Source organism: Marmota monax, unplaced genomic scaffold, assembly GCF_021218885.2.
Source record: "Marmota monax isolate L192 unplaced genomic scaffold, Marmota_monax_Labrador192_F-V1.1 WCK01_AAM20220418_F8-fsc00065, whole genome shotgun sequence".
In the NCBI taxonomy this organism is placed as follows: domain Eukaryota; kingdom Metazoa; phylum Chordata; class Mammalia; order Rodentia; family Sciuridae; genus Marmota; species Marmota monax.
The window spans coordinates 4172444-4189213 of NW_026694038.1; the positions used below are offsets into that span (position 1 = coordinate 4172444).

The following is a 16770-nucleotide window of genomic DNA, read 5'->3' on the forward strand; positions in this document are numbered from 1 at the left end:
GAGTTGGCCAGCATTATGCCCCACAGGCTCACCTCCAGTAAACATTCATGCCTTCAGGCAGCACAGAAGTCCTGAGTTCACAAAGGTCCCTTCTTCTTTTTACCTTGTTCTTGACAGCTTAATGTCTTTTTAACCCCCATCTCCAAACTCCTTAAGCCATTTACCTTTGCCATACCTGGTTAAGGATTTATGCAGATCTGCTTTCTCTTATTCTGATTTCCATCAATTAAAATTTCTGGTAAGTCTGAGGCTACTTGGAATGAATTGGGGTAGCAGATGATATTTGTGCAAATCCTGTTGACCAAATCCCTCTAATTTTAGTTAAAACTACAGTTTGTTGATATATCTGAGATTTTCCTACATATATAACATGTTCCAGAAATGTTTTCCTGAAATACTTTAAGTCAAATATAAACATTTGTAAATAGAAAATACTTGAGATAATCAGTATTATACTTTGAGTCAAATATAAACTTTTGTAAATAGGAAATACTTGAGATAATAATACTACTATAAAAAGCTGTACTTCACCAGTTTGCCAAAAAAATTCTTCTTCAATCATAAACATAATGCTTACAAATACAAACACACATATATAATTCACTTTTCTCAGTATTAACCAAAATTCAGTATTAATCTTGATAAATATCCCCCTACAACATTAATTTTTTTTCTCATTCAAAAGCATGTAAACATGACTTTGTACATAATTAAAAACAATTATTTCTACTAACCTATGTACCTATAGTTTTATCAGAAATAATATTTAAATTTAAGATAGAAATGTATTCATGTTGAATACTTGTCACATTTTATTCATGGTCACATTATCATGTAGAGTTGCAGAAATTGGCAATTACTTTCATGTTGAAGGCACAATATTACCAGTTACCATGAAACATAAAACAAGGGCCCAAAGCCAAAAAGAGAGAGAGAGAGATAGAATGAATCGGAATGGCAAAAAAATAAATAAATAAAATTAGACTACTTGTACCTTTTTAATCGTCTTCTCAATAAGCATATCCCCAACTGGCATTAGAATACCTCCAAACACAGCCAGGACTGCACCAATGACAGCCCCAGTGATGAGGCCACAGTTCCGGTCACAGCCCATTTTTCTTGTGCAGGAGAAGAATTGAGGTTAAGCACCTGTTTTCTTTTAAACTCTCAGGTATGATTAAGGTGTTTTCTACAAGGTGTGGTTCTATCATTAGAAAGAGATCATAAAACAGAAGCTTAAATATCAGCACAAGAAGATCAAAGTACAAAGAAAACACACAATTTAAATGTGACTTTGCTATCTATAAACAAAATAAATTGTTTTCTTTTAGTTTTACCAAACTGAATTTCTAAGTCTTCTCTCTTCTCTGCCTTCTACCTACCTACCAATGATCGTAATAATGTTAGAACATTTCTTCAAAATTCTTTAGTTTTCTTCCTATGGCTGATTACTAAAGTCTAGGAGAACTGTGTTTATGCACTCCTACCCTCACTACTTTTCCTCAGCCTGAGATGCTTACTGATAACCTCACCCTTTATATCTTCTGCACCCAAACACAGCCCTCTCCACCCTACTAGGAATTCTCCTGCACTCAATTTGCTTGAACTGAGGTCTTCTCTATCTGAATGTTAACCCACACATGGTAACAGATGTGAATATACCTTATTCACAAACAGCAAGATATGGGTTTTACAGGAAATCACCTGGTGATTAGCAGAAAGAATCCATACTTCTAATCATTATAAAATACCTGTTAAAACAAGAAAGTATTGGTAAGTATAGGAAAGTATATTATCAAATAATTAATACTAGGAAGCTCTCTAATATCACCATAATTATAACTGTTAAAAGAAAGTCACATTTACATGTACATTGAGTTTATTCTTGAAATGTTTATCTTATAAACAGTGTGGAAAACATTAAATTATTTAAAATGCATTTTGTTTTTAATTTTATTGTTAATGACTTTTGAATAGACCAAAGGAAGGATGAATTTAAAATACACAAAATGTAGACGATGTCTTATTTTAATGACAGGCATTTTACTAATCTGAGATTTTTTAATATATTCAAATACAATGTTGTTTGTCATATGTGGTGTTTCACACAAATTCTATTAATATCAACTATTTTTACTATTTTTATGGATTTCACCTTGTCAGTCTTGTTCATGGTATCATTACACAGTATCTGGTTATTATATAAAAATGAGAAGGAAACAATTTATGGATGAGTGGATTCTGTTGTAAAAAATTAATAAGAATATGTCATTTCTGATTAAGAATTTTATTTGAGTTATATTGATTATAATGGCATTTTTTATGATGTACTTCAACTGTCACTGATGTACAGTCAGAATGTGCCTTGTGGCTTTTAACAAATATACTTCAAATGCAGGTGGCCAAGGCAAGCATAGATGCCAATAAACAAAGGCTACAGACAAACAGAGAGGCACACAGTACTTTTGCCAGCATCATATTAACCATAGCAAGTATGTTTTGTCATGGTTTCAGGTTTTCCCTTCACATATTTGTTGCAACAGAAGAATCACTTATGATTTCATTGGTGTTCATTTAGTTTTAAAAATAATATTCCTTGTGCAGCTAAGAACATAATGGAAAGAGATAAGACATTTCCCCCAAATGGAGAAATAGAAATGGTATTTTTTTCTTGGCATTTTAATTATTTTTTTACCTCTTGGGAATTCCCTTTACCTACTCCTCATACCTTGGATACTCATGTTGTAAACCATAGGAATCATGCACCTCATTCACCCTTAGACCCTCGTGACTAAGACACTTGAATAATTCGTTAGTGCCACAAGTTTATTCCAAAGCAAATGGGAAACACATTCCTAAACAAGTGATTTGTTTTTATGGTGGCATTTTATGTCTCACTGAACAAGTGAAGCTGGATTTTTAGTAATTGTTTGGGGGAGGGAATGGGAAGAATAGCTTTCCTTATTCTTTCAATTCATACAATAATCTACCTCCTATGGCTTTAATCAAGGTTGTCATAATGCAATGAAATAAGTTACTTAAGGCTCATAAGGACTGAATGTTATCAAAATAGAATATCCTTTGCAAAGTATAATGGTGAAGCACTTAAAGTTTTCTTGAAACAATATTTTAAGCAACTGATTTTTTTTGCTAAATTGAAAATATCATTCTGGTGTTTTATAAGCTATAAATCAATAATTATATTTGCAGATTATATATAAGCAGCAATCAAAATAGAGGAATCCAATCTTGTGCAATTGCATTAGGAGACTGGAGAATCAACCAAAGACTGACTCTCCACTCTTGCTAGGTGACCATGGGCAAGCCACTTAATTTCTTGACACTTCGGTTTCATCATTTGTAGATCTAAGAGATCTAAGGCACCATCAGCAGTCTTCAACCTCAGTAGCTGAAATGGTTCTTCACTCTGTCCTTACAGAAGACCAAAAAGCCTAGTGACTATGTTCACATAGCAGTGGTAATAACCCAGAGGCCCTCATTCCTCACTTGGTCTCCATTCCTGCATCTGTCCTTTCTCACCCTTAAAAAGCTTTAGGAGAAGCTCTGTAAGAACCTGTGAGTTTTTGAGGCCATTAAAATCAATGAGGCCCCAAATATTAAATCCAATTCCAATTTTGTGAACTTATATTGTTTTTACATAAATTCATATTAACTCAAAGATTTAGTAATCTCTTTTGGAAAGTTATGTCTGATACAAAATTCACTAATGTAATTCCTTTAGTAGTAATGTAATTTCCAAATCTGTAGGTGAAATACAGAATGATTTAAAAGTTACAATTCTTTAAAAAAAATCACATTTTACTTATTCAGATATGTACATAGATTTACCCATTTTTTTGAGTTCTACATCATGACCTGCGAATATTTTTTCAGAACCATTCTTTATTCACCACACGCTACATGAAAGATTCTGTGCAAGGGGTAGAGAATTCCAAGAGCTGTACCTGGAGGATAATTCTTACGACTGTGTGGACTTCGAGCCCAGATGTGTCAAGCAGTGGGCAGGCCTACTTATTCCCGGGATTCTGTCTGCTTTGAACCTAAAACTGAAGTGAGAGTGTATACCTCCCACTTTGACTGACTAAAGTTCATTAGAAAACAGAATTATCGAGTAATGTATTCAGTTGAATCACATAGCTGGACAACTTTCAGTTATCTGCACCACACATAAAAGAAAAGTACCAATCTAACATTATTTCAATCACTTACTGATATTTGAGAGACTAGGAGTTAAGTTTTTCTACTTGTTCAAATTCTTGATTGATCGATTAACTTTTACTACCTTGACATAAGGTTGTTTTATTTCCCTCTAAGAATAGGAAACACACATGACATTATTTAGGTCCGTTTATTATCCTTCAGTGCCCTGACAAAGTGAGTAATGATGCTTTGCTAGCATAATCAGACTTGTCCTGATGCTGTGGTACTATATAGTTGGTGACTTTTTCCTCCCCCATAACAGATGATTGAATCCAGGTCTTCCACAAGAAGTGGAAGGGCTAGTGTTCTACCACTGAGTTGTATCCCCAGATACCCCATACCCTTTTTGAGACATTGTTTAATGAAGTTTCCCAAGGGACTTCAAATTCGTGTTTCTCCTGCCAAAATTCCCCAAGTAGCTGGGATAACAGGTATGCACCATCATGCCCAGCTAAAAATAGTTTTATTCACTTAAGGCAGGAGGAGTACTGAACAGCTTATGTGAGACATGTACCAAGTATATGAAAGTTAAGGGCATATTCTAGCCAGGAGATTTTTTTAAAAATACATAATTAACTTCAAAGAAAAATTCTTTGTTTCTTCCTTTACACCAGAGTTAGCTATTCAAGCACACAAAATTTGGATCTACCACACTAAGTTTTCTTAATAACACAGCTCCTTACATATTAAAATATGTCATTAATTTCATTGGCTAATTTTAAATCATTTTTACTATTTGCCCTTTATAAGAAATGGACACAATATTGATGTCTTATTTCTTGCTTCAGGATACAAATTGAGAAGGCAGAGAATGAGCACAGGCACAGAAAACTTCTGCTAAGGAGGAAGAGAGACTGGAAGGGTATCTTTGAAGGTGTCACTAATTACATACCTTTCTTGATTCTATAGGTAGATCAGTTGCCGCCTATTCAGTTTATAGGTTATAAATAGATTCCTTTTGTAGAATTGTGAGTGGATTTTATTCCCTTGGGCTGTATTTGAAAGAAAGAGGAAAAATATTTTTTTTCTGTCAGATTGATAGTGTTGTTATAATGATTTTTTTTAATACTCTTCCTCTATATTGGGAACATGATAGAAATGAAGAGACAGAGATTTCACAAAGCCTGTTATAAGAAGGCTCGATAGCAAATAGGCCAGAACATTAGATCAAATCCTCAGAGAACCTATAGTCATTCCTATGTGTGGTTAAAACTGTGCTCCCTGGGACACTCCACCCAGAAGCGGTGTGACCCAGAGGTAACATTCACTGGGTCACATTCTGAAAAAGCTTCACATTTCTAGGGTACTTGTACCAGAAATAAGTGGTAAGACCTGAATGTCATTTTTGCTTTAATTGATTGGAGGATATCTAAAATTTCCTATTCTTTCCTTCAAACTTCTTCAATTTTTCTGAAGGTATAAAGCAAGGCCATGTACCTCTACTTTCCCCTATTAATCTTTAGTATAGTCTTCCCAGTTACTAATAGGGCCTTATGTAAAAATGTGGATGTGTAACCGATGTGATTCTGCAATCTGTATTTGGGGTAAAATTGGGAGTTCAAAACCCACTTGAATCAAATGTATGAAATATGATATGTCAAGAGCTTTGTAATGTTTTGAACAACCAATAAAAAAATAAATAAAAAATAAAAATTAAAAAAAAAATGAAAAAAAAAGCCCATATAATCCAATATATGGAGTTACTGGGGATAATCAAATTGGATATAAGTATAGATGTTAGGTTTTAAAATTAAATTCCTTTCCATACTCTTATCCTAGACCATATTTATGTGTGTTTGCAAATCCATGGTTCCTTAGACAATGGGTACTATACACTCAACTCCAATATATTTGAAATGGGTGCAAATCCATCATTTACGTCTGACTATATTTCATCTTGTGGAAATGAGGTGATCAGGTCAGTTTTTACAGACTTCTGTTTAGAGACAGAGCTCTAGTTAAAGGCCATACATAATCTTCAGCTATAAAGACGATTCAAAGAGCTACAACTGTTGTCCCCTCATTTAGTCTCACGTCATCCCCACAAAATTAAAGGACTCTACAGAAAATTTAAATTGGATCAGGAAGCTTCCAACACCTATCCTTTGACATACATGCTCATTTGCATCCCAACAGAATATATTTAAGGTTAAAAACAGCAGGAAAAAAATGTATAGGTATAATTTAAAACAGTAATGTATCTAACTAAATTATGCTTATTAAATATCACAATGTGAAACTTGTTTTGATAATAATCTTGAAAAAATACAATACATTCATTAGCCTCACATATGCTTAGGATCCTTCAAGAACTAAATCTGTCTTATAGAGACTTATGAACTAGGAATTACTATAAGTTTTAAATGACTCTTTTAGTCATGTTGACTTTAAATACAATTATCTATGCCCATTTTTAATGACTGAACCCTAGATACAAATGTGATTTTTTTTAATGCTATTATTCCTACACCTAAAATTCACTGTAAATGGAAAGAAACTAAAAGATTTATAGTGGTTAAAACTCTATACTTGAAGTTTGGAAATAGAGATTTAATTCTGGGTCTTCATGTGGAAGCTTGTGATTCAATTTCTCTGATAAGTCTATTATATGTCAAGTAAGTCTGCAAGTATTAAATGAGAAAATGTTTAAAAATTCTCATAGAAAATAGAATGCATATTTTACATAAATAGAAATGACTATTGGCAAAACAATAAAATCTGATATATCGATAAAGACATATATGAAATTAAACTATCATACAAATGAAAAAAGAAGCTTCTACCTTAGAACATGCTACTTGAAAGTTTTAGCCATATCTTGGGACAGTGAACTAAAACATCTTGTGATTAAATTAGACAATAGTTACAGAATTAGTTCCTTCTGGAAATAGAAAACAACACAAATAATTTGGGAGTGAACATTGCTAGTATTTCATAAAAATAAGGAGAGCAAATGTAATCCTCAAGGTCAATTCCTACATATTCTGTACCTCTCCCATTGTTAATTTAAGATTTCTTCCAGGTTAACATGTTATCTGATGGTTCTGAATTTAGTTTATTGTTCTGGTTCAATAATGACTTGAGGAGATTACAAGGTTTCTACATTTTTTTTCTTATTATTAACTCCAAGGATCCACTGTAATATCTACATAAAAATTTTTTTAAAGATTTCATTCTGGTTTCCTTGCAAGTCAATATTTAAAGTAATTTTTTCTTTTTTTTTTTTTCAAGAGAGAGAGGATTTTAATATTTATTTTTTAGTTTTTTGGCAGACATAACATCTTTGTTTGTATGTGGTGCTGAGGATCGAACCCGGGCGGCACACATGCCAGGAGAGCGCGCTACCGCTTGAGCCACATCCCCAGCCCCTAATTTTTTCTTTTAATATAAAAAGATGTTATAGATTAGAACAATATAGAAAAGGATGAAAAAAGTCTGAAAAATCTTTAAAAATCATCTTTCAATGTGTGACTTGATAATTCCATAACTGAAATTTACTAAAAGGAATTTGTACCATTTATATTTATAAAGTTACTCATTATAATTAATCGAGCCTTTTAATTAATTTATCCAGAATGATTTGTCCTCTATATACAGTATAATTATTTAAGACAATTCATTAATGTTTACAATTATCTTCCTGAATTGTAAAAGTATAAATTTTGGCTTATTTTTGTTACCAAATTATAATATGCACTATTAAATGTCAGATTATTGTCTAAAATGGATATTTTTTACCATTCCTAGCAGCAATTACAGCATCAGGGTTCATTAAAAAAAAAAGGCTTAATAAGCACATATCTGATACATACCTTGCATTTAACCATGTACACAAAGTCAGGTTCATCAAAATTTATACAATTCAGATTGAAAATGAGAAAAGCTAATGACTGTAAAGCAATCAACAATTGCACAGTATAAAGGCTGTTGACAGAGTTGAAAGTCATTTATAAAAACTAACGTCATTTTAATGTTCATCCTAATCGAATATTATGTATAAATAGCCTAAGTATAAAATGAAAATTCTGCTTTCATTTGGATTATAAATCATTTTAAATACTAACAAATGTTTAAGGATAGACATGATATTAAACATTCAGAAATGAAAATGTCATTGGTCATTGATCACTGTTAATATTTAAGCATAAAATGGAACAAGATTCACAATTGAGAAAAACAACATAAACCTGATTTTAAAATAAAACCTAGATACATTAAGAAAACAGTAACTACTTTTTGTTGTTCCTGCTCTGTGACTTGTCTGGAGTATTTATATAATATCATCTTCTCCCATCATTTAGAAAATGGAAAATTTCTTGATCTTTTCTATTTAAAGAAAAATCATGACTTACCTTTAAAAGAGTTATTAAGAAATTTTCAGTCAAATACTCCAACATTTGAACAGACAATTCTTCATAGGACCAAATGACATACTGCAGAAAAATCCTATCCTGAAACCCTTACCAGCATATGTGTGTTAGAGTTTAAATATGCTTAAAAAAAAAAAAAAAAACTACAACGTCAGATTCCAGTGTGTGGTTTGCTGCCAGAGGAACTGAAAAAAAGAAAGAAAAGAAAGAAACCCCACAGATATCATGCTACTGGGATTGGTCTATTTTTATGGTCTGCTAAAGACCCATTACCTATATCTGAGATATTCAGTATTTCCCCCCCACCCCCAATTTGGCCGTCTTCCCATCCAAGTAAGTCAGAGGCCAGAGAAACAAAAGGAACTGATTTGTTGAGCCAACCCTAATGTGTTGTACTACATAATCATTTTTCCAGATGCTAAACTGGGGGTAGAAAAGGGAAAGTGGGGAACATGATCACATTCTCACTTGCCGGACAAGATTGAACTTGCAAGCTCATCTGATGAAGCTGAAAGAAAATGTACTTTTCCATAGAACACACCATAAATCTGAAGAACTTTGAGACTAATAATTTTGAAAACAGTTGGAAACTGTCAATTAACAGGGATGACAAACAGACTTTAAAAAGGGAAATAGCCTATTGTTCTAGCTTGACCTTCTTAACTGTTTATCACTCTGTTAGTTTTAGAGAAGTTTCAGGAGCACAGCAAGATCCTTCTGCAAGGAAAAAAAAAATCCCTTAATAGTCTGAAGCCAGACTATAAAATGACATTTAAATTAAGATACTATTGAAGATGATCTTTTACTGTAAAAAAAAAATAGACACTTTACTTTCAAAGAAAGGAATTATGTTCATATCTAATCTAAATAGTTATTACATTTGGGGGTAAGCGGACCCTCAAAGTGAGGACCCTTAATCTTACAAAGTAATTTTTAGTATCAAGTTGGTAAAATCTTCAGAAAGTTAAACTGGCAAATATTGGAGAGGTCAACTGGATAAATGCCTACAAGTCACTCTTGAAATAAAGTAACCTAAGAATAATGAGCAGAAATATATTTAGTTCATTAGATTATATTTAAACCAGCTCTTATCCTTATGTCACTCTTGCTGTCTCTGTTGTTCACATTAGATATGTTTCTTTTCATTTGCAATACAGCACAATACAACTGGAAAGGAACCCCAAACTCCTCTGCCTAGCATCGCTTTTGTTTTTCCAGTGTTTTTACTGAATATTTATTTTAAAATAACTATGAAACCCTAAAATAGATAAGTGATATGATATTTGAAAAATGAAATCCTTATCTAGAGAAAGTAGAAATAGCCTAGTGCATTCTCATTACGATTTATACTTTTCATTTAAAAAAAAAAGTGTACAGAGATTCTAGAAACTTAAGGCAATTCCCTTGTGACTACCACCATTTTATCTTGGTTGTATGATGTTAAAAATGTAGTATAAAAGGCCATCTTAACTATTTTGACTATTTTGCAGGTATATTTAAGTTCTTTGCTATAAGTATTTTCTTCTCAAACATAAATCATATGTTTTATATATACATGCCAGTATGAAAATTTTAAAACAGCTTGCAAACACAAGAGTTAAGATCTATTTTAAAGAGTATATTTAAAATGCTTGATGGGATAGTTAAATTATAATAAATGTGAACACAGAAAGATATTTCAGAAAAAAAAATGCATGCAAAATGGATGTAAAAGGATACTGACCTTACTTGAATCATTATTTAATCAGTAGCCTAATGCCATCCAAATCTGACCATGCTTGGAGAGGAAAATGTCACAAGTTCCCATGAGCAGTCCAAGGAATCAAATTTACATCCCCAGAGACAACTGTGAAGTGTCCAGTCCCATACACAACATCCCCAGAGTAGCTTGGCATTCCAGAATGGAAAAGCACATAGCTGAACCAAACCTACAACCATGGATTTTGAGGAAAATATAGACCTTGAACAATAAAATAGGCATAGCCTTTTGCTGCCTTAAAAATGAAAACGCAGCATTTTTTTAAAGAGTGCACACCCACCATATTTTGAGAGAATCTATTTTATGTGAGGGTACACTTATACTTATGTACATCCACACAACCATAGACAAACTTATTAGAATGAAAAATTTAAAACTTCAATACTATTGTTCACTTAGCCACAATAGTTTGGAAAAATCAACTTTAAAACATGATTTCTTTTTTTTTTTTAACAGACCACATAGGGTTAAAAGACAGACATAATTAATTTTTTTTTTTTTTTTGGTGGTGCTGGGTTTGAACACAGGGCCTTGTGCATGCAAGGCAAGCACTTTACCAACTGAGCTATATCCCCAGCCCAATAGAAGAAAAAGTAGGCCCTAATCTTCATCATGTAAGGCTAGGCCCCAACTTCCTTAATAAGACACCTATAGCACAAGAATTAAAACCAAGAATCAACAAATGGGATGGATTCAAACTGAAAAGTTTTTTCTCAGCAAAAGAAATAAACTGTGAGGTGAACAGGGAGCCTACATCCTGGGAGCAAATTTTTACTCCTCACACATCAGATAGAGCACTAATCTCTAGGGTATATAAAAAACTCAATAAGCTAAGCACCAAAAAACACAAATAATCCAATCAATAAATGGGCCAAGGACCTGAACAGACACTTCTCAGAAGAGGATACACAATCAATCATCAAATATAAAAAAAAAATGCTCATCATCTCTAGCAATCAGAGAAATGCAAATCAAAACTACTCTAAGATACCATCTCCAGTAAGGATGGCAGCTATTAAGAACACAAACAACAATAAGTGTTGGCCAGGATGTGGGGAAAAAGGGACACTCATACACTGCTGGTGGGACTGCAAATTGGTGCAGCCTATTTGGAAAGCAGTATGGAGATTCCTTGGAAAGCTGGGAATGGAACCACCATTTGACCCAGCTATCCCACTCCTGGGACTATACCCAAAGAACCTGAAAACAGCATACTACAGGGACACAGCCACATCAATGTTTATAGCAGCACAATTCACAATAGCTAAACTGTGGAGCCAACCTAGATGTCCTTCAGTGGATGAATGGAGAAAAAAATGTGGCATTTATACACAATGGAATATTACTCGGCATTAAAAAAGAACAAAATCATGGCATTTGCAGGTAAATGGATGGCGTTAGAGAGTATTATGCTAAGTGAAGGTAGCCAATCCCCAAAAAACAAATGCAGAATGTTTTCTCTGATATAAGGGGGTTGACTCAAAGTGGGTTAGGGAGGGAGAGCATGGGAGGACGATTATTTCTAGATAGGGAAGAGCAGTGGGAGGGAAAAGGAGGGAGAAGTGAAGTAGCAAGGATGGGGGAATGTGATGGTCATCATTATACAAAATATATGTATGAAGATTTGAATTTTGTATCAACATAACTTATATACAGAGATATGAAACATTGTGGTATATATGTGTATTAAGAATTGTAATGCAAAAAAAAAAGAATACATGTATAATGGCATAATTTGGTGTGAACATATTTATATACAGAGTTACAAAAACTTGTGCTGAAAATCAGTAATAATGAGTGTAAAGCATTCCACTATTGTCATGTATGTAAAAAATAAATGTAATGGTTGGAACTGGAAATTAAGAGTATCTGCTATGAAGATGAAAGAATCCATGTTTGAATTCATTACTTCCTAAGTATATGACTTGTGGCTAACTTCTTTACTTCTGGTAGCCTTCACATAATTGTTGTAAAGATTGAGAGTGATAATATAAAGGATTCACTCAGAGCCTAACATAGTTTTTGCTTAATAAATAATAGCTGCAGTTATCATTGCTAATAAGCAAAATTTCATTTAAAGAAATCTATTAAAGAAGGCAAGTAAGATGGTAAATTATAGAAAGGTATAAAATGAGAAATTTCCAATTTGAGAAGCAATGTTAGCTGTATTAACTACTATGGTAGTTTAATAATGTCAAAATTATATACTTATGTGTGTGGCATAAAATATATACCGAATCATATTTTCTGAAACTTTCCTCTTATATTATGTTCCTTGTAGGTATTCCTATATCACGAATAGTCCATTATTGTTCTATTGCAAGATATTTCATAATAAGTGCTGTACTCATTTTAAATAGTAAATGCTGTATGAATGAACATCGTTGTTTCTAGTTTGCTGTTCTTATAAAGGCAAGGCACAAAATTCTCATAGCTTTATGTACATGTACCCTGGACACCAGTGTATGCTGTTTTTCCAAAATTCCAAGGATTTTGTCAAATTTTTATTTGTACACAGCCATGTGTGAGAATGCCTGTCTTTATAAATATTCACACTGGTTTATACTGAAATTTAAGATTTTAACAAGTACGTTGGTGGTTTTTTAAAGAATATTTAATTAAATGAAATATAACATTTTTTAAAGTATACTAGCCATTTATTTTAAAACACTTATAATATTCTCATTCATTTTTTTTTCAGTGTTGATTTGTCTTATCCTCAGATTTTTTCCAATAACCAATGTTATGATATTTGTCATTTTAAAATTTTGTCATGTTTTATGTGTACTGATGAATAAAATTTTTAAATTTCTGTAATTTATACAAGTTTTAGTCATTTCCTTTTAAGACTCATGTCATTCTTTGAACTGCTTTCTTTACTTTGAGAATATGAAAATTAACAGGATTACTTCTAGAGAGTTCATGGTTCATATAAATTCTTTGTAGCAGTATGTTGGACAAGCTGACTCATGGAATTTAACTCTTGAGAAATAAAAGAGGAAGAGGATAAATTGAGTAGCACAAATATTGCAACATATTTAAGAAGCAGATGACAGATCCATTTAAAAAAAGTTGAAGAGAGATCACATGGCCCCAATTCTTAGCCCAGCTTTATTCGCAATGGGATTGGTGAAGTGGACATGACACAGTCATTATATTCCTGATGTCTCTCTTATCAAAGAGGAAAACTGTAGAGTCTATACCCTCAAGCTGACAATCAAATTAGATGGTAGATTTAAATGTACAGTCATCACAAATATAAACTTGTCATTCACAGTAATACGTTAGCATATTTTAAATTTAAGTGATATTTTTCTCTTGACAGTAAATGAAATATCTTGACAGCAAATAAAACATTTCATTATTACTTGCATTGTAAAGCTAGATTGTACAGGTAAGCAAAACACTCTTAAGTTATAAAGATGATGATAAAATAACAAAGTTAACTAACAGTGGGAGCATACTAACTGCCAGATGTTGAGCTAAGTGTTTCACATGTTCTACCTATTGACCACTCATACTACTTATTAGGCTCTTTATATAACCAGCTGAGGTACTGAAGCATGTGTCAAAATAAGGGTTAAAATCCAGACAGACTAGCTGAAGAGCCTATATTCCTTTGAAAAATAAAATGTCCAGTGTGTTCTTGATCAATACTAATTTTTTACAAATTCTTTAAGATTTTTGTCGAAATTGAATAGTGATTCTAAATAACCTAATATTGCACTGAGAGAAAACTGTCTACACATAACAAATGAATGATGAACATATTCTGTAGTTGGCAATTAACAATCATTTTCAAATTTAATAAATAAAATGGATTCTAATGATCTGGAAATTGTCTCAAAACATTATTTAGCAATGTAAAATAGGAAAAAAAAGTATCCCATTAATCCTTAGGGAATAACAATGTAGATTTATACATACACACATTTATGCACATATGTAAACACATGCTTATATAGGTATGGTCATACATTTTTCAATTGCTAGCTTGTGTATTTATTAGAAGTATTAAACTAATGGTTTTTCACTTGTTTAAAATGGTAAGGAAGGACATGACATACCCATGACATGTAGGAATAAAAATAATTATGTAGGTATAGATTTTAAGAATTTTAAGTTGCAAAAGTCAACAGTATAGTGTAATGTCAGATTTATAGTCCCTCTTTTAAGAGAAAACTTTAGGAACATTCTTAAAGGATAAAATGCAGAATGTCAAGGTAATATCTAGATTTAAACTACATGGCTCAATGAATCAAGACACTATGACAAACATAATCATTAAAAATATAAAGTAATCTTACCTAAATGCTTCCCAGAAGTCATAGTAGAAGTTGTGTGTAAAAGAGATTAAACAGAGAACACCTCTGTGTATATAGACAGATCTTATGTGGGCATGGCCAGATCAATATGTAAATCTCTCAAGCCATCTAGAAATGTTGGCAGACATCATTCTTACTTGAACAGTTGCAAACATGACTTAACTCTTTAAATGTTGACTTCCTTTCTTTCCTCTCCTTAAATTATGCTAAGAAACAAGAAATATTATGTTCAGCATAATTTATCAGGTAAGTTGTGCTCATAGAGAGATGGAAATTTTTAGGGGAAAAGAATAATTAGGTCTCAAAGCATGAAGTGGTAGAATAGCTGGCAAAAAGATCAATAATTGGTAGCAAAAAATCAGAATTTAATTGACAAATACCAAATATAAAATTAAGAGTCAATTAATTTGAAATTTTACAGGGCAGAAAGACAAAATTTGTCATAATTCAGGGTACAACAATTTTAATGCTGAGAAATATTGTACCCCTGAACTAGAGAGAGAATCTCTCAAGTGGGGGATGAAATAAATATAAGAAATATTCTAAAAACAATTATATTAGCATCTGTACCTTCTGCCATCTTATGTTTAAAACACACAACTCTTGAACATTAGCTTCCTTGGAACAGTTAAATGCATATACACACTCACAAGCAAACACAATCACACAGTTTCCAAGCATATGGAAGCACACCTAATTAGACTTATTTGTAAAGTTTCTAAGAATGATGTTATGTAACAACTTATTAAAAAAAGAGAATATAGCTCTGAGACTTTCTTCAGTTTTGTGTATTTTTGTTATTGTTGTTTGAGTAGAGAAGTGTGATCCTTCTGCCCTGACAGTTCAAAGAACCACTTGGCACAAATCCTATGTTTGAGTGACATAGAAGCTTCTGCTAACAGTTTTTAAAGAACATCAAACAATCAAACCATACAGTGAAATCAAAACTTCATTTTACAGGTTAAGTCTCATGTTCTTAAAGGAAGGACCTATTCTTGGAGAAGCCGGAATTTTCTTTCATGGTATCAGTAGGTTTGACTTGGAATATTAATTCTCCAAGGTATTCTTGGAATACCTTAAAATATGCTCTTAATATTGTCAAGAGTTTATAGGATTAAAAGTGGCAAAATCTTACTCTAAATGTACTTTTCTTCTTTGACCAGGCACCATACAATATTCTTTGCAAAAATATGTAAATATGTTTTACATATCGTTCCTATATAGACATATAACTAAAATAATGTGTTATATATAATATTTGTAATATATAACATATTATATATAACGCAATATATAATATATCTTTAAACTTCCAGAAACAAATGTGTTTCTCGAAATTTTATGAATCATTTACATGGCTTTATTTATACCATATTTCCATAAACATTCTAAGTAACATTAGAATCCAGAAAAAAATAAAAAATCCAGGTTACTAATCTGTAATATATAACACAGATGTCTTAATAATTTAGAATGATTCTGAAATTATAAAACTGTTGACTGTATTGTATGTGTTTGTGATTTCTGGTTAACTGCTTGTATGAAGAAGTGAAAACTTGTCCGGAAGGGGTAGACTGAAATATTCACTTTGGAAACTCCTAATTCAAATTTTCAATAATAGAGAAGCTTGACTTACCATCTTAACATTTACCTATTATCCTTGACACTTTATTAGGGCTATCAAAGTTTATCTTGCATTATGGAACAATGACCATGAACTAAAGTACTACCTTGTGGGTCACATAGAAAAAAATTCCTTCCTCCTCCTAGCACTTCTTGGTAGGTTTTGGTATCATGAACCCTATCTATGCAAGTGTCTATAATCCTCATTGTTCTTCAGTAAACAACCAAGGACTTGACATGTTTATTGTCACTATTCCCTTTCAGTTTTATGAGTGTAACTTTCCTGTTTAGAGATGAGATTTAAGCAAACAATAGTGGGTTACAGAATCTTACTTGCTGTGGAATGTCATCCTTAAAATGACTACTCACCCTGCTACTTTTGCACTGCTGAATTAGGACACAGATCCTCAGAGATTTCTAGAACACAGCTCAGTTTGACTTTGGAGCCCACAATTTCAAGTTTGGTTAGCAA

General features: G+C 32.4%; 1 protein-coding gene across 10 annotated transcripts in view; it reads right to left on the reverse strand.

Annotated features, from left to right (window-relative positions):
- Cd36 (CD36 molecule) overlaps positions 1 to 16770 on the reverse strand; it is a 93077-nt gene that overhangs the window by 26532 nt on the left and 49775 nt on the right. For 2 of the 10 annotated variants that reach the window (XM_046464090.2, XM_046464087.2), the window contains exons 2-4: positions 5114 to 5213; positions 1663 to 1751; positions 995 to 1204 (exon numbers count right to left, since the gene is read on the reverse strand). In XM_046464090.2, the coding sequence (XP_046320046.1) occupies positions 995 to 1114 (120 nt within the window). In that variant the 5' untranslated portion in view covers positions 1115 to 1204; positions 1663 to 1751; positions 5114 to 5213. Of the gene's footprint in view, positions 1 to 994; positions 1205 to 1662; positions 1752 to 5113; positions 5214 to 7004; positions 7103 to 8573; positions 8732 to 16770 lie in introns of those variants that run through there. The other 8 variants (XM_046464088.2, XM_046464089.2, XM_046464095.2 and 5 more) reach the window with 8 other exon arrangements.